Source organism: Cetorhinus maximus, chromosome 7, assembly GCF_964194155.1.
Source record: "Cetorhinus maximus chromosome 7, sCetMax3.hap1.1, whole genome shotgun sequence".
NCBI classification, from domain to species: Eukaryota; Metazoa; Chordata; class Chondrichthyes; order Lamniformes; family Cetorhinidae; genus Cetorhinus; species Cetorhinus maximus.
In genome coordinates this window covers 4,028,533-4,045,284 of record NC_135885.1, presented here as the reverse complement: position 1 = coordinate 4,045,284, position 16,752 = coordinate 4,028,533, and the positions used below count along the sequence as shown (strand labels likewise).

Genomic DNA, 16,752 nt, shown 5'->3' with positions numbered 1-16,752 from the left:
GTAACTGGAATTGGAAACAATAGGATCGGAATTCCCAATATTTAACTGCAAGAAATTTTTGTTCATCCAGTGCCTGATGTCTGAGAAGCTGTGTGGCAATTTAGAGATTAAGAATTGAAAGAGGTGATGGTGAGGTAGAGTTGGATATTGTCAACCTACATGTGGAAACTGATGTTGCTTTCAGATAATGTCGAGAAGATGAGATAGGAGGTCAGTAAGCCAGTTCGTTAATCTCACTGGGGGCACACTGATGAAAGTCAATCCTGGTCCCCACATCCCAGTCCTATCCTGAGCATTTCAGGACAAAAGGTAAAGATGGGGTTGGATCTGGCAGCGACACACCCCAACACCCTCCCGCCACCCCACCACCATTTGCACAGGGAATGTAAGTGGCCATATCCACAATTAGAGCCTGAAAAGTGCCATTTGGAAGCAGCATGAAGCAGCAACCCCCAGTGCCTGGTAGAACCACACACTCCAGTGACAGTCACATCTTCAAATGTCCAGGGTCCAAATTCCATTGGGCCAAGTTGTGAAACTGAACTGAATACATCAGGTGATTCAAGTACTGGCATCTAATTAAATAGAAAAGCTGCCAGGTTTCCATAAATACTCAAATGATTCACTATGCCCTGCAGGGAGGGGAACCCGTCACCCCTACCTATCCTGGTCTACCTGTGATCCCAGTCCCCCACTGTGTGGTTGATTCTTTAAGCCATCATTGCAGTTAGGGATGGGCCATAAATATAATACAGCCACTAATAAATCCAACATGAAATTCGGAGAAACTTCTTTGTTCAAAGACTGGTTGGAATGTTACCATACAAGTACTAATTGAGAAACAGCAGAGACAAATTTCATCGAATCATAAAATGGTTTTTTTACAGGAGGCCATTCAGCCAGTTATGTCTGTGCCAGCTCTCTCCAAGGGCCTTTTCCCTGTAGTCCTGCAACTTCTTCAGATAATTACCCAATTCTTTTTCGAAAGCCACAAACGAACCTGCCTCCACCACACTCTCAGCCGAGTGCATTCCAGATCCTCATCACTCCCTGCGTAAAAACATTTTTCATATCACCATTGCCTCTTTTGTCAATCATCTGAAATTGATGTTCCTTGACTCTCAATCCTTCCACCAATGGTAACAGTTTCTCCCCATCTACTCTGTCCAGAACCCCCTCACGGTTTTGAATACTTCTTTCGAATCTCCTCTCAACCTTCCCCTCTCCAAAAAAAAAATCCCAACTTCTTCAATCTATTCTCATTACTGAAGTTGCTCATCCCTGGAACCATACTTAGCAATCTTTTCTGCACTCTCTCCAATGTCTTCATACCCTTTGAGCTGTGGTGCCCAGAACTGGACACAATACCCCAGTTGAGGCTGAACCAGTGTTTTAAACAGGTTAATCATAACTTCCTCACTTTTGCATTCTTATGCCCCTATTAATAAAGCCCAGGATACTATTAACTGCTCTCATAACCTGTCATGTCACCTTTAATGATTTATGCCGATATACCTCCGGGTCCCTCTGTTCCTGCACCCATTTTAGAATTGTACCCTTTATTTTGTATTGTCTCTCCACGCTCTTCCGACCAAAATTAATCACTTCACAAATCACATTTTAAGGGGAAGGGAAGCTGGAAAAACACAAGGGAGGAAGAAATGGAAGGATATGCTGACAGGATGAGATGAAAAGGGGTGAGGGCAGGTTTGTGTGAAGCATGCACACCACGCAGATCAGGTGGACCAAATGGCTTGTTTCTGTGTTGTAGCCTCTGTGCAATTATATGTATACTGGGCTGCTTGCTTCCTGAACCCACTGAAAAAAAATTTGGGTGGGGTAGGGGGTTTGAAATTGAAAGTAGCTTGTGTAAAGAGGATGTTGGACAGAGGGCATGATACCAGCTCACAGTTCCTTCTGAGCCAAGAATCACAAGGATTTTAAGAGGTGTTCGGTTTGTATGAAGCGTAGCTCTGTGTTCGTATTCCTCGTGACCTGCCTGCAGCTGCAATAACACATGAATCATTTCCTCTCTTTGGACTGTGGCTGAAACCAGGAACACTGGGCTTTTCTCTGCACCTCACCCGAGTGGTTTAAGACTTCACAGAGCAGACCACTGTGGAGCAGCAAAGGGAAAAGCTGCCTCCACCAAGAGTCTTGGGAAGCAGATCAATCCTTCACTTGCCACTTTTCTTTTCCAAAGTTAGCTGTTATGTTGAGCTATGAGCATCTTAATTAATTAATTGATGTTGAGGCCGGAAGTGGTGTTTTAATTGGCTCGCACCAGACTTTCAATATCAGTTGAGCTCAGGAAACTGCAACATAAATTGCTCCCAACTGCCTCAACTGCAACATTTTATCCCTTCCCACCACATTCCTTCCTCCTTTTCTGAAGATGAGATGTTAAATCAAGGCCTCATCGGCTGTGTTCAGCTCTGGACAGCCCACCTCAGGAAACGTAAACTGGCCTCAGAGAGAATGCAGCACAAATTCACCAGGATGACATTGGGCCTATAAGGGTTAAATCGGGATTGCACAAACTAAGCTTGTATTCGGAGTTTTTTTCTTATTCGTTCACGGGATGTGGGCTTCGCTGGCTGGGCCAGCGTTTATTGCCCATCTGTAGTTGCCCTTGAGGTGGTGGTGGTGAGCTACCTTCTTGAACCATTGCAGTCCATGTGGTGTAGGTACACCCACAGTGCTGTAAGGGAGGGAGTTCCAGGATTTTGACCCAGCGACAGTGTAGGAATGGTGATATATTTCCAAGTCAGGATGGTGAGTGGCTTGGAGGGGAACATCCAAGTGGTGGTGTTCCCATGTGTCTACTATCCTTGTCCTGCTAGATGGTAGTGGTCGTGGGTTTGAAAGGTGCTGTCGAAGGAGCCTTGGTGAATTCCTACAGTGCATCTTGTAGATGGTACACTCTGCTGCTACTGTGCGTCAGTGGTGGAGGGAGTGAATGTTTGTGGATGGGGTGCCAATCGAGCTGGCTGCTTTGTCCTGGGCAGTGTCAAGCTTCTTGAGTGTTGTGGGGGCTGCACTCCTCCAGGCAAGTGGAGAGGATTCCATCACACTCCTGACCTGCGCCTTGTAGATGGTGGACAGACTTTGGGGACCCAGGAAGTGAGTTCCTCGTCGCATGAATCCTAGCCTCTGACTTGCTCTTGTAGCCACAGTATTTAAATGGCTAGTTCAGTTTCTGGTCAATGGTCCCAGGATGTTGATAGTGGGAGGTTCAGTGATGGTGATGCCATTGAACATCAAGGGGCATTGGTTGGGTTCTCTCTTGTTGGAGATGGGCATTGCCTGACACTTGTGTGGTGCGAATGTTACTTGCCACTTGTCAGCCCAAGCTTGGGTATTGTCCTGGTCTTGCTGCATTTGGACATGGACTGCTTCAGTATCTGAGAAGTTGTGAATGGTGAACATTTCCACTTCTGACCTTATGATGGAAGGAAGGTCATCAATGAAGCAGCTGAAATTGGTCACTACCCTGAGGAACTCCTGCAATGATGTTCTGAAGCTGAGACAACTGACCTCCAACAACCACAGCCATCTTTCTTTGTGCTAGGTATGACTCCAACCAGTTTATCTCACGCTCCTTGATGCTACACTTGGTCAAATGCGGCCTTAATGTCAAGGGCAGTCACTCTCATCTCGGGAGTTCAGCTCTTTTGTCCATTTTTGAACCAAGGCTGTAATTAGGTCAGGAGCTGAGTGGCCCCGGCGGAACCCAAACTGGGCGTCAGTGAGCAAGTTATTGCTAAGCAAGTGCCGTTCGATAGCAGTGTTGATGACCCCTTCCATTACTTTACTGGTAATGGAGAGTAGACTGATGGGGCAGTAATTCGCCAGGTTGGATTTGTCCTGCTTTTTGTGTACAGGACATACCTGGGCAGGTGCCAGTGTTGTTACTGTACTGGAACAGCTTGGCTAGGGGTGCGGAAAGTTCTGGAGCACAGGTCTTCAGTGCTATTGCTGGAATACTGTCAGGCCCCATAGCCTTTGCAGTATCCAGTGCCTTCAGCCGTTTCTTGGTATCATGAACTGGCTGAAGACTGGCATCTGTGATGCTGGGGACCTCCAGAGGCTGAGATGGATCATCCACTCGGCACTTCTGGCTGAAGATTGTAGCAAATGCTTCAGCCTTATCTTTTGCACTGATGTGCTAGGCTCCACCATCATTGAGGATGGGGATATTTGTGGAGCCTCCTCTCCTCTGTTGAGTTCTTTAATTGTCCACCACCATTCACGACTGGATGTGGCAGGACTGCAGAGCTTAGATCTGAACCACTGGTTGTGGGGTCGCACAGCTACATCACTTGCTGCTTATGCTGTTTGCCACTGTATCGAAACTGCCATGATCTGCACTCCACAAATTCCAGGACCTCAAGAGGGCAGCTCACTATCACCTTAAAGGCAATTAAGGATGGCCAATAAATGCTATCCTTGCCACTGATGCCCACATGCCGTGAATGAAAGAAAAAATTGATTCATGCAGTTGTTAGGGTAGAGTGAAAGAAACACTCTTCTGATGGGAGGAGTACAGAACAAGCAGTAATGGAAATCAGTAACACTCTCCCCAGAAAATCTATAGAGGCTGGGGGTTCAATTGAAAATTTCAACACCATGATTGTTCAACTTTTGTTTGGTAAAGGTATGAAGGTTATGGAACCAAGACGGGTAAATGAAGCTAAGATAATATCATCTATGATTTAACCGAATGGTGGAAAAAGTTCAAGGAGCTGAATGGTTTAATGTTCCTATATTCCCCTCAGATGGATGCAAAAGATCCAACTGCACTATTCCAAGAGCAACAGGGGAGTTCTCCCTGGTGTTCTGGCCAATATTTATCAGTCAGCCAACTTCACAACAAGATTATTTCATCTCCGGTGCTTGGGACAATTATCCACATTAGAAGTGCTATACAAATGCAAGTTGTTACTGTGTAGGATTTTACTATGGGCAAACTGATCGCCATGTTTCCTAGATTAACTGAACATCAAAGTACTTCACTGGTTTAGGGAGATCCAGAGGTCAGGAAAGGATCTGTATAAATGCAAATTCTTTATGCAAAAGTATCAAACAATAGGCAGCCTTGGCAAACCAAGTGCAGCTGAGCTAACTGATTGAAGACTTGGAGTTTGGTGGGAGGGGAGTTTGGTAAAGGACGTGTTCATTTCATTTTTCTATCTTTCTCACCCCATAGAAATTGGTTCTTGCTCTACTACAAGGAAAGGCGATAGCTGCTTGGTGAGTATCTGCTAAGTGTTTAAGTTCTATTCTATCCCTCAGGTTTAAAATAGTACACAAATTGGTGGTAAAGTTAATAAAGTATATAAGAGAGCAACATAAATTAAATGATTAATATAATTAAGTAATTATTTAAAACACAGGTGATGTCCCAAGGCTGTTGCACGTGGGAGCTCGTGGATAACATTGTGATCCAAGGCAAACACGACTGCACTAAGTATTTGCGGTTTGAGGTACTTCCCCTCAGAGTCATTGAGCTGCAGACTCTGACACATCAGGGAGGGGGAAAAGTTACCTGGATGCTTTATACCAGGAGGCAGTCACACCACTTAGGATAGGGTCTTCTGATTTGGTCAGTGGCCAGGGACAGGAGGGTGTGGCTGCAAGTGAGGCAGGTAAGTGGACCCAGACAGCAGCAGCACAGGAGCAATAGGTTTGAGGTTCTCAGCTTGTTTGGATGAGAGCAGGGGGTGCAGGATGAGCAAACTAACCATGGCACTGTGGTACAGGAAGCCATTCAAGTGGGGGAGCAAAAAGGAATGGACTGGTAGTAGGGGACAGTATAGTGAGGGGCAGTGATACTGTTCTCTGTAACAAAGAGCGAGAGTCCAGACTGCTTTGTTGCCTACCTGGTCCCAAAGTTCGAGACATGTGCTCAGGGCTGGAGAGGAACTTGCAATGGGAGGGGGAGGATCCAGTGGTCATGGTCCACGTAGGTACCAACGACATAGGCAGGATCAGGAAGGAGGCTCTGCATAGTCAATATGTCGAGCTAGGCATCAAATTAAGCCTAGCTTAAGGTAATAATTTCTGGATTATTACCTGAACCACGTGCAAATTGGCACAGGACAAATAACATTAGCGAAATTAATGCATGGCTCAAAGACTGGTGTGGGAGAAGTGGGTTCTGGTTTGTGGGGCACTGGCACCAGTATTGGGCAAGTGGGATCTGTATCATTGGGGCTATCTACACCTGAATTGTGCTGGGGTTAGTGTCCTCGCGAGCCGCATAACTAGGGAAGTAGAGAGGGTTTTAAACTGAATAACGGAGGCAAGGGTTCAAGAAGGCAGCTCACCACTACCTTCTCAAGGGCAACTAGGGATGGGCAATAAATGCTGGCCCAGCCAACAAAGCCCACATCCCGTGAATGAATTTTTTAAAATTAAAATAAAAGCTCATGGTGTAGGGGGTGACATATTGGCATGGATAGAAGATTGGCTAGAGTCAGGAACATATAATAATTTTCATAATGTTTTTGGAATTTATTGTGAGGTAGAGTGATACTGGGGTGTGTGTCTGTCTGTGTGTTAATTGAATTAAAGGCACCTGGTCTGAAGACTTTGATGTATCAGGAGATAAGCTGGGTTTGAAATGTTCAGGAGGTAAACATGGGGGAAGTTTTGGAATGTAAGGCGTAAAGGGAACATTCGCATTTTTAAATAAACCAGACTACATTGAATTCAAACGAAGGGGTGAAGTGTTTCACCTAGCCAGGAGAAGTTAAGAAACTGTTTATTTTTTCCAAAGGTTACTGGGCAAATTGGTACTTTGGGCTTTTTACCTCTCTAATAATAAAAAATCCATCAAAGGCATAGTGAAACAATGGGAATTTGCATTCAAGGGGGAAAATATGTATAAAGGAAAGAAGGTTGTGTGCAAGGGAAGGCATTCTAAGGTCTAATACAAGTGTGAAAAGCCTCCAGCATCTAAGCCTCAAGCTGCTGTCTACAAGGAACTGAAGCTGAGAAAAACTCACTTTGAATTTGACTGTTCAGGGCACTGTGTGTTACTTTGCCTGGGTCTTTTAAAATCTGTGTCTCGCTGTTGCCTTAACGGAGCTTAAAAGAATAAGAGGCGACTTAATTGAGACCTTTAAGATCCTGAGGGGTCTTGACAAGGTGGGTGGAGAGGATGTTTCATCTTGTGGGAGAATATAGAACTAGGGATCACTGTTTAAAAATAAGAGGTCATTCATTTAAGACATAGATGAGGAGAAATTTTTTCTGAGGGTTGAGGATCTTTGGAACTCTTCCTCAAAAAGCAGTGAAGCAGAGTCTTTGAATATATTTTTAAGGCAGAGCAATAAAGATTCTTGATTAACAAGGGGGTGAAAGGTTATCAGCGGTAAGCGGGAGTCTGGGGTTGAGGTTACATTCAGATCAGATTATTGAACGGCAGAACATGCTCGAGGGCACGAGTGGCCTAATCCTGCTCCTAGTTCATATGCTTTATGAGTGGAGGTACAGATCAATTATAATCTGTCAACAGTAACTTCGTCGTACAGGGCTTCAATATTGCTGATGAGAGAGAAGTATTGCCAAAGCTTGTCTTGCACTCATCAGGAAAAAAGCAAGAATGCCAAATTTCAATCACCACAATTTTCATACAGGAGAAACTCGCAGGGTGCCAACTGGTTGGCAAATCGACTCTGACTGGACAAGGCATGGGAAACTAAAGGCTTCACAAGCTTCCCGGTAATTCTAAAAAGGCACAAGGCTTGAGCATATTCCTTTGTTTGCAGAGAACGGGTCCCTGTGCATAAACGCATGTTACTTCTACAATATAACTTGTTGTGATTGTTTGAAATTTGGCATTCTTGTGTTTGTCCCGAAGGGTTATAATCTAACGAAATGGAAGAATAACGTCATGGTTCAGAAAGGGACTTCTGTCTCAAAATTCCTCAAAGTACCATCTAGTATCTCACTGAAGCAGCCATCCTTAAATGCAATCAATCCAGTGAAATGCAATCCAGTCAATGATAGCCAGCAAACTATCTGGCACTCTTATTTCTTCGTGCTCTTTTAATGTAAAAGTGCAGTGCACTGCTCTTTAACCAATGCTTCAGCAAGGAAAGACAGCTCCAGATTCAGCACAATAAACAAACCTTCATCTTCTCTCTGGTGTCCTAGTCTTCACAATTCATGCACATCCTGCGGCCAATCCATTCAAACCAACTGCCCAGATGTGAGAAGGGGCCGCAGCAACTGGCAAGGGAATACACGCCTCAGCTAGCTGCAGTTTGGGGCTTGCTGCAGGATTTTGAGTTAGAGGGTAAGAATTCGAGAGTTCAACAGCACTGATGAAACTGAACCTCCATTTCTGGATCCTGAAACAGGAGTCAAATAGCTTTTGGTGTCAAAGATGCCACCGTGCGACCCCTGGCATTTTACCTCTGGAACCAGACTTCATAAGATTGGTGATGCCAGATGGTCCCTCCAGCCTTCTCTACCATTAAATAAGATCATGGGTGGAATTTCTACATCCACTTCACCTCCCCACCCTATACACATATCCGTTGATTCCCTCAGCATCCAAAAATCTATCAATCGCAGTCTTGAGTATACGCCGCAATTAAGCATCCACAGTCCTCTGGCAGAGAGAATTCCAAAAATTCACAACACTCCAAGTGAAGGAATTTCTCCTGGTCTCAGTCCTAGATGGCAGACCCCTTTTCCCAAGGCTACGGCCTCTAGTACTAGACTCCACAGGCAGGGGAAACAGTCTTTCAGCATCTACTTGGTCAAACTGTTAAAGAATTTTATACTTATCAATGAGTTCAATGAGTGAAAAGACGAGAGCCTCACTGGCTGCCATTAGACAAAGCCCACCTGTTCAGTCTCTTGCAGGACGTCACTAATGCTTTGTTGAGGTGCGGGAGGCTGGTAGCACCTGCCTTCACTGCCTCCAGGTCTAACACATAACTTGCCTTCAAATATTCGTGGGACATGGTTGTCATCCCATTGGTTGCACTGTATGGAGGAAGAAGAAAAGAAAACAGATGAAAAGGAAGAACCTGCTGCAACAATCAACTCTCAGCAATTGTAATCCTAGACCTGAATAAAGTTGATTTGTAGTCAGAAAGGAAAAAAATCATCGATCAAAAGATTCAAAGCCACTTTTTCCAGAGTCCCATGTAAGGCGACAGTGTTTTAGTTTAGGTGCTTCCTCCTTCCAGGTGTCCGAGTGCAGGGATCCTGAATCCTTTCTGATGAGCACACTACTGCCCTCTCCCACCGCTTGGTCTGCAACAGACAACAGTTGCCAAGTCCAAAAGCAGACAAGATAAGCAATTTAACCCCTCAAACATGTTCCACCATTCAATGTGGCCATGGCCGATCTGTGACCTAACTCCTTTGTCCCATATGCAGTAATACCTTTGGTTAACAAAACATTATCTGAGATTTAAATTTAATAACCGACCTAGCATCAACTGTTGATTTCAGAAGAAAGTGTTTCCGAATTTTACTCTTGAAATAGCTAAACTTTTAGACCATGTTCACTTGTCATTTAAATTAAAGCGCATGGGATTGGGGGTAGTGCATTGAGATGGATTGAAAACTGGTTGGGTGACAGGAAACAAAGACTAGGAATAAATGGGTCTTTTTCCGAATGGCAGGCAGTGGCTAGTGGGGTACAGCAGGGATCGGTGCTGGGACCCCAGTTATTCACAATATATATTAATAATTTATTAATAATTTAGATGAGGGAATTAAATGTAATATCTCCAAACTTGCAGATGACACAAAGCTGGGTGGGAGGGTGAGCTGTGAGGAGGATGCAGAGATGCTTCAGTGTGATTTGGACAAGCTGAGTGAGTGGGCAAATGCATGGCAGATGCAGTATAATGTGGATAAATGTGAGGTTATCCACTTGGTAGCAAAAACAGGAAGGCAGATTATCATCTGAATGGCTATAAATTGAGAGAGGGGAATGTGCAACGAGACCTGGTTGTCCTTGTACGCCAGTCGCTGAAGGTAAGCATGCAGGTGCAGCAGGCGGTAAAGAAGGCAAAATGGTATGTTGGCCTTCATAGCCAGAGGATTCGAGTACAGGAATAGGAATGCCTTGCTGCAATTGTACAGGGCTTTGCTAAGACCACACCTGGAATATTGTGCGCAGTTTTGGTCTCCTTATCTGAGGAAGGATGTACTTGCTATAGAGGGAGTGCAGCGAAGGTTTACTTAACTGATTCCTGGGATGGCGGGACTGACATACAAGGAGAGATTGAGTCGATTAGGATTATATTCGCTGGAGTTCAGAAGAATGAGGGGGGATCTCATACAAACCTATAAAATTATAACAGGACTAGGCAGGGTAGATGCAGGAAGGATGTTCCTGATGGTGGGGGAGTCCACAACCAGGGGTCACAGTCTGAGGATATGGGGTACACCATTTAGGACTGAGATGAGGAGAAACTTCTTCACCCAGAGAGTGGTGAGCCTGTGGAATTCGTTACCACAGAAAGTAGTTGAGACCAAAACATTGTATGCTTTCGAGAAGGAGTTAGATATAGCTCTTGGGGTGAAAGGGATCAAAGGGTATGGGGAGAAAGCGAGAGCAGGCTACTGAGTTGGATGATTAGCCATGATCATAATGAATGGCGGAGCAGGCTCGAAGGGCCGAACGGCCTACTCCTGCTCCTAGTTTCTATGTTTCTACGACCTAGACTTTCTAACCAGCAGAAATAGCTTATTTCAACCTAGCCCTATCAGTTCCACATAACATCTTAAAACCTTTGATCAAATCACCCTTCAACCTCCAGCTCTTCTTTCATATGTTCCTAAATTCCAGGGAATGCAACCCTTGTTTGTATAATCTCTTCTCCTTATTTAACATTTGCATCCCACAAGTGCTAGGCAATGATCAACAACAACAGAGAATCTAACCATTCTCCATTACATCCAACGACATCACCATCGCTGAATCACCCACCATCAACATCCTGGGGTTACCACTGGCCAGAAACTGAACTGGACTGGACCAGCCATCTAAACAGTGGCTGCAAATTCTATTGCAAGTGACTCGCCTCCTGACTCCCCAAAGCCTGTCCACCATCTATAAGACCATAAGACATAAGACATAGGAGCAGAAATTAGGCCATTCAGCCCATTGAGTCTGCTCTGCCATTCAATCATGGCTGATAAGTTTCTCAACCCCATTCTCCCGCCTTCTCCCCGTAACCTTTGATCTCCTTACCAATCAAGAACCTATCTATCTCGGTCTTAAATACACTCAATGACCTGGCCTCCACAGCCTTCTGTGGCAATGAATTCCATAGATTCACCACTCTCTAGCTAAAGAAGTTTCTCCTCGTCTCTGTTCTAAAAGGTCTTCCCTTTACTCTGAGGCTGTGCCCTCGGGTCCTAGTCTCTCCTACTAATGGAAACATCTTCCCCACGTCCACTCTATCCAGGCCTTTCAGTATGCTGTAAGTTTCAATCAGATCCCCCTCTCATCCTTCTAAACTCCATCGAGTATAGACCTAGAGTCCTCAAACGTTCCTCATATGTTAAGCCTTTCATTCCTGGGATCATTCTCGTGAACCTCCTCTGGACCCTCTCCAGGGCCAGCACATCCTTCCTGAGATACGGGGCCTAAAATTGCTCACAATATTCTAAATGTGGTATGACCAGAGCCTTATAAAGCCTCAGCAGCACATCCCTGCTTTTATATTCTAAATTCTATCACAAGAGTGTGATGGGATACTATCCACTTACCTGGACAAGTGTAGCTCCAACAACACTCGAGACCTTCAACACCATCCAGGACAAAGCAGCCCACTTGATTAGCATCCTAACTTAAACATTCACTTTCTCCACCACCCATGCACGCACAGTGTACCATAAATAAGATGCGCTGAAGCAACTCCCCAAGGCTCCTTCGACAGCACCACAACCTCTACCACCAAGAAGGGCAAGGACAGCAGATACATGGGAAGACCACCGCCTGCAAGTTCCCCTCCAAGCAACTCCGCATGATACTGAATCAGTCCATGTCCAAATGCAGCAAGATCTGGATAATATCCAGACTTGAGTTCACAAGTAGCAAGCAACATGCGCACCACACAAGTGCCAGACAATGACCATCTCCAACAAGAGAGAATCTAGCCATCACCCCTTGACATTTAATGGCATTATCATCGCTGAATCCCCCACTAACATCATCCTGGGGGTTACCATTGACCAGAAACTGAACTAGTCATAAAAATACTGTGGCTACAAGAGCAGGTCAGAGTCCAGGAAGCCTGCAGTGAGTAACTCACCTCCTGACTCCCCAAAGCCTGTCCACCATCTACAAGGCACAAGTCAGGGATGTGATGGAATACTCTCCACTTGCCTGGATGAGTGCAGCTCCAACAGCACTCAAGAAGCTCAATACCATCCAGGATAAAGCAGCTCGCTTGATTGGCACCACATCCACAAACATTCACTTCCTCCAGCACCGACACACAGTAGCAGCATTGTGTATCATCTGCAAGGTGTACTGTAGAAACTCACTAAGGCTCTTTCAAAAGCACCTGCCAAACTTGTGACCCCCATCACCCAGAAAGAGAAGGGCAGTAGATACATGGGAACATCACCACCTGGAAGTTCCCCTGCAAGCCAATCACCACCCTGACTTGGAAATATATCACCGTTCCTTCACTGTTGCTGGGTCAAAATCCTGGAACTCCCTCCCTAACAGCACCATGGGTGTAGCGACACCACAGGGACTGCAGCGGTTTAAAAACGCAGCTCACCACCACCTTCTCAAGGGCAGTTGGGGATGGGCAATAAATGCTGGCCTAGCCAACGATGCCTAAATCCCTTGAATGAATGAATGAATAAAAAAATTACTACACTGCTTTCAATGCCACCTTTATATCATTGGCAAGCTTGTTGCTCTCTCTCGCATCATCTAAGTCATTAATAAATAGTGAATAGTTGTGGCCCCCAACAAAAATCCCTGTGGGGCATCATGAGTCAAATTCTGCCCATTATCCCTCCTCTCTGCCACCAGCCACTCAGTTAAACTTTACCAGCTCAATAATTGGCTTTCATTTCCAAGGATGGGTCATGATAGCAAAATTGGAGATCAACGGCTGTCTTTGCCAAGGATGACAACAAAATATGAACAATTATCAAGTCACAGACAGGCTGCAATCCAAGCAAAATTGGCAACACACAGAAGAATGCTCTTTAGCCTAATAAGCTCCCTGAAAGGGTCAAGAACTTAGTCCATTCCCTTTAACAGGGTCAAGCTAAGAAAGGAAATGGGAGAATGCAGGGACTGCACACCTATTGCACTCAATTCAGGTACATAGCTGCAAGGTATCATTTTTGCATTTCCTGTTCTCCTTTCCAAATTTGTCTCCTACTGCCAGAAGATCATCAAAGCAAAATAACGTCTAGGTAAAGAGCAGTGGAGTGGGAGCAACTGGCCCTTTCAAAGAATCGGCGCAGACATGATGGGCTGAATGACCTCATTCTGTGTTGTATCCTTCAGTGATTCTATGATTTTCCTTCTCCTTCATGCATCTCCTGACAACACTGGCAGAGTTGCCTGTGTGCGTCTGCCCCAACTGGGAATGGATGCCATAATTTCGGCAAACAGTTTTTAAAGAACCAAGGGAGTGCTACAACTGCTGAAGGTGCCGTCTTTCGGATGAGACATTAAACCATGACCTTGTCTTCCCTCTCAGGTGGGCATACAAGTTTTTATGGTGCTATTCGAAGGGCAGAGGGGTTTGTCCCAGTTGTCTGGCCAATATTTATCCTTCAACGTAACGATAAGCAAATTATCTAGTTATTACCTCATTGCCATTTGTGGCAGCTTGTCCTTGTTATGACATAGCAGTTGGTAAAGCCAAGTTATTTAAAAATCCCAGAAGGAAATTTTAAATAACTGTCATAACCTATATTTTTAAGCAGTATGTTTGAGAAGCAGCTCTAAATTCAGGAATCAGACCACTAGTTCTCAAGAGATTCTACATCAAACTACGAGACATTTATTAATTTACACAGGCTAAACATATACGCACGGCTACAAATTACTACTATCATAACGTTAACAAATTCCCAAACTAATTTCCATTAAGGCAACAGCAATCCATAGGCTTTAACCCGGCAAAGCATTTTCACCTTACAAATTCAAAATGAGGTTCCTTTCACTTTGGTTCCTTGGCAGAGTGGTCAGCTTACTGGCTTTGATGTTACATGCCTCTGCTCTGCACACACAAAACTGCTGTCTGTTCTACCCAGCTCATCTCTTTGAATGTAAATTCTCATTGTATCACCAGCTCCTTTGAACTCCATCTCTTCTAACAATAAAACCTCTTTCACAGTACCAATTTTATTAGTAATATAAATATTTCTTAGTCTCTGCTCGCTAGGTGCCAGGTTTCACTCCCCCTCTTGAATGTTCTATTCGACAAAACGCAAATGCACTACCTCTCTTACATCTCAAAACTACTATACATTAAAGCCAGCTAGTCTGGGTGCTTTGATCCAATTAAGACATACAAATACACACCCACAGGCTAAACCTCTTTTTAAAAAAAAAATTTCCAACATTACATACATCAATAGCTTCATGACTGTCCTGCACAAATTGGCTTACATTTCCTGCATTATAACAGTGACTACACTGAGCTGCAAACTACTTTGGAACACCCAGAGGTCATGAAAGGCACGATATATAACTGCAAGTGCTTACTTTCTTCCCTGCTTCTCACCTTCCCTCTAGCTCAGAGAAGCTGGTCACCACATCCTCACCACCCAGCGTTCGCAGCCCACAGGGAGCATGGAACGGTGCTATATCAATGCAAATCCCAGGGAAACCGATATAAGCTGAGCAGACAATAGTTATTTTAAGGCTGGGGGTTGGAAGGATCAAAAATAACTCCTATTTATATGGCGCCTTTAATGTAATAAAACACCCTACTTGAAATTATTGAAGGTCAAGTTCAGAGCATGGGGAAAGCAAAGCCAGAGGCCATCATTTTGGATAGTCACCAAAACATCAAATGGGGAATTCAAAACAAATTTCTTTACCCAGTGTGGCAAAATTGTGGAACTCGATACCACAGGTAGCAGTTAAAGGGACACTATGGATGCATTTAATTGGAAGCTACATAATAAATGAGGGAAAAAGGAATAGATGGTTATGCTGATAGTTAGGTGATCAACAATGGGAGGAGGTTCACGTGCAACATAAAAGGTAGCACTGACAGGATTGAATGACCTGTTTCTGTGCTGTACATTCCAGGTTAAGGGAGGAAGATGGTTGATGGTGGCAATGTTGCCCGGGGGGGGGGGAGGGGGGGGGCAGAAGAAATAGAGGTTCTCTGCATTAGGTGTGAATGTGACATCTCCATGATGGTGAAGTTGTGGTTTCACACCTGTACAGAATGCTCAATAATCACTAGTTGTGACGTTAGTGCATTTATTTTAGTACTTCAGCTGTTTGTATTTCACTTAAAAGAACTTTCCTGAGATTAGCAAGTTATAGTCACTTCTCCTCCTCTTCCCCTCAATCATCTCTTCTGCTGAAGGTGCTGCTTCATTCTGGGGTCAGCTTCCACATGTAACCTTGGCCCAAGTGTCCACTCTTCACTCGAGTCAAGACACTGAATGGCAGCAAGTTATTCCACCATGAGAACGACATAGCTAGGTCTGATCTGGTTCACGATGTTTTTCCAGGGGTTAATAGATAGTGATCTGGGGTGAGAACCATTAATCATCTTCCCTGAATCCTCAAGCCCCAGGGCGCTGAGAGCAAATATATCCCAGAGGCTGCTCCAGCTAAATTCAACTAACTCAACATAGACTGTGAATTGAACCTGGGACCTTCTCGTTGGTAGTATTAAGTGTCATCAAAGGAGTTCTGAAAGAAAAGTCTTGCAAAGAGACTTGAGACTTTCACTTCCTCAGCCCATTCCAAAAGACGTCTCAGCAGATAAATTCATTTTTATTCGAAGTACGGTCATTTTAGGCACATGCAGCAACCATTTCCCACACAGTAATATCCAATAACAAGCAGGATAAACAGCCAATTAACCAGAGGCAATTTTTTTAAAAAAAAATCATTCATGGGATGTGGGCTTCACTGGCTGGGCCAGCATTTATTGCCTATGCCTAGTTGCCCTTGAGGTGGTGGTGAGCTGCCTTCTTGAACTGCTGCAATCCATGGGGTATAGGTACATCCACAGTGCTATTAGGAAGGGAGTTCCAGGATTTTGGTCCAGTGACAGTGAAGGAACAGCGATATATTTCCAAATCAGTATGGTGAGTGGCCTGTAGGGGAACTTCCAGGTGGTGGTGTTTCCATCTATCCACTGCCCTTGTCCTTCTAAATGGTAGTGGTCATGGGTTTCGAAGGTGCTGTCAAAGGAGCCTTGGTGAAGTCCTACAGTCCTTCTTGTAGATGGTACGCACTGCTGCTACTGTGCATCGGTGGTGGAGGGAGTGAATGTTTGTGGAGGTGGTGCCAATCAAGAGGGCTGCACTGTCTTGGGTGGAGTCAAGCTTCTTCAGTGTTGTTGGAGTTGCACTCATCCAGGCAAGTGGAGAGTGCTCCATCACACTTGTGCCTTGCAGATGATGGACAGGCTTTGGGGAGTCAGGAGGTTAGTTACTTATCACAGAATTCCTAGTTTCTGACTTGCTCTTGTAGCCACAGTATTTATGCAGATAGTCCAGTTCAGTTTCTGGTCAATGGTAATCCCCAGGATGTTGATA

General features: G+C 44.7%; 1 protein-coding gene across 1 annotated transcript in view; it reads right to left on the bottom strand.

The window, feature by feature from the left end:
• inppl1a (inositol polyphosphate phosphatase-like 1a) overlaps positions 1–16,752 on the bottom strand; it is a 213,809-nt gene that overhangs the window by 85,585 nt on the left and 111,472 nt on the right. Inside the window, exon 5 of the mRNA XM_078544958.1 lies at positions 8,863–9,003. Within this exon, the coding sequence (XP_078401084.1) occupies positions 8,863–9,003 (141 nt within the window). The remainder of the gene's footprint in view (positions 1–8,862; positions 9,004–16,752) is intronic.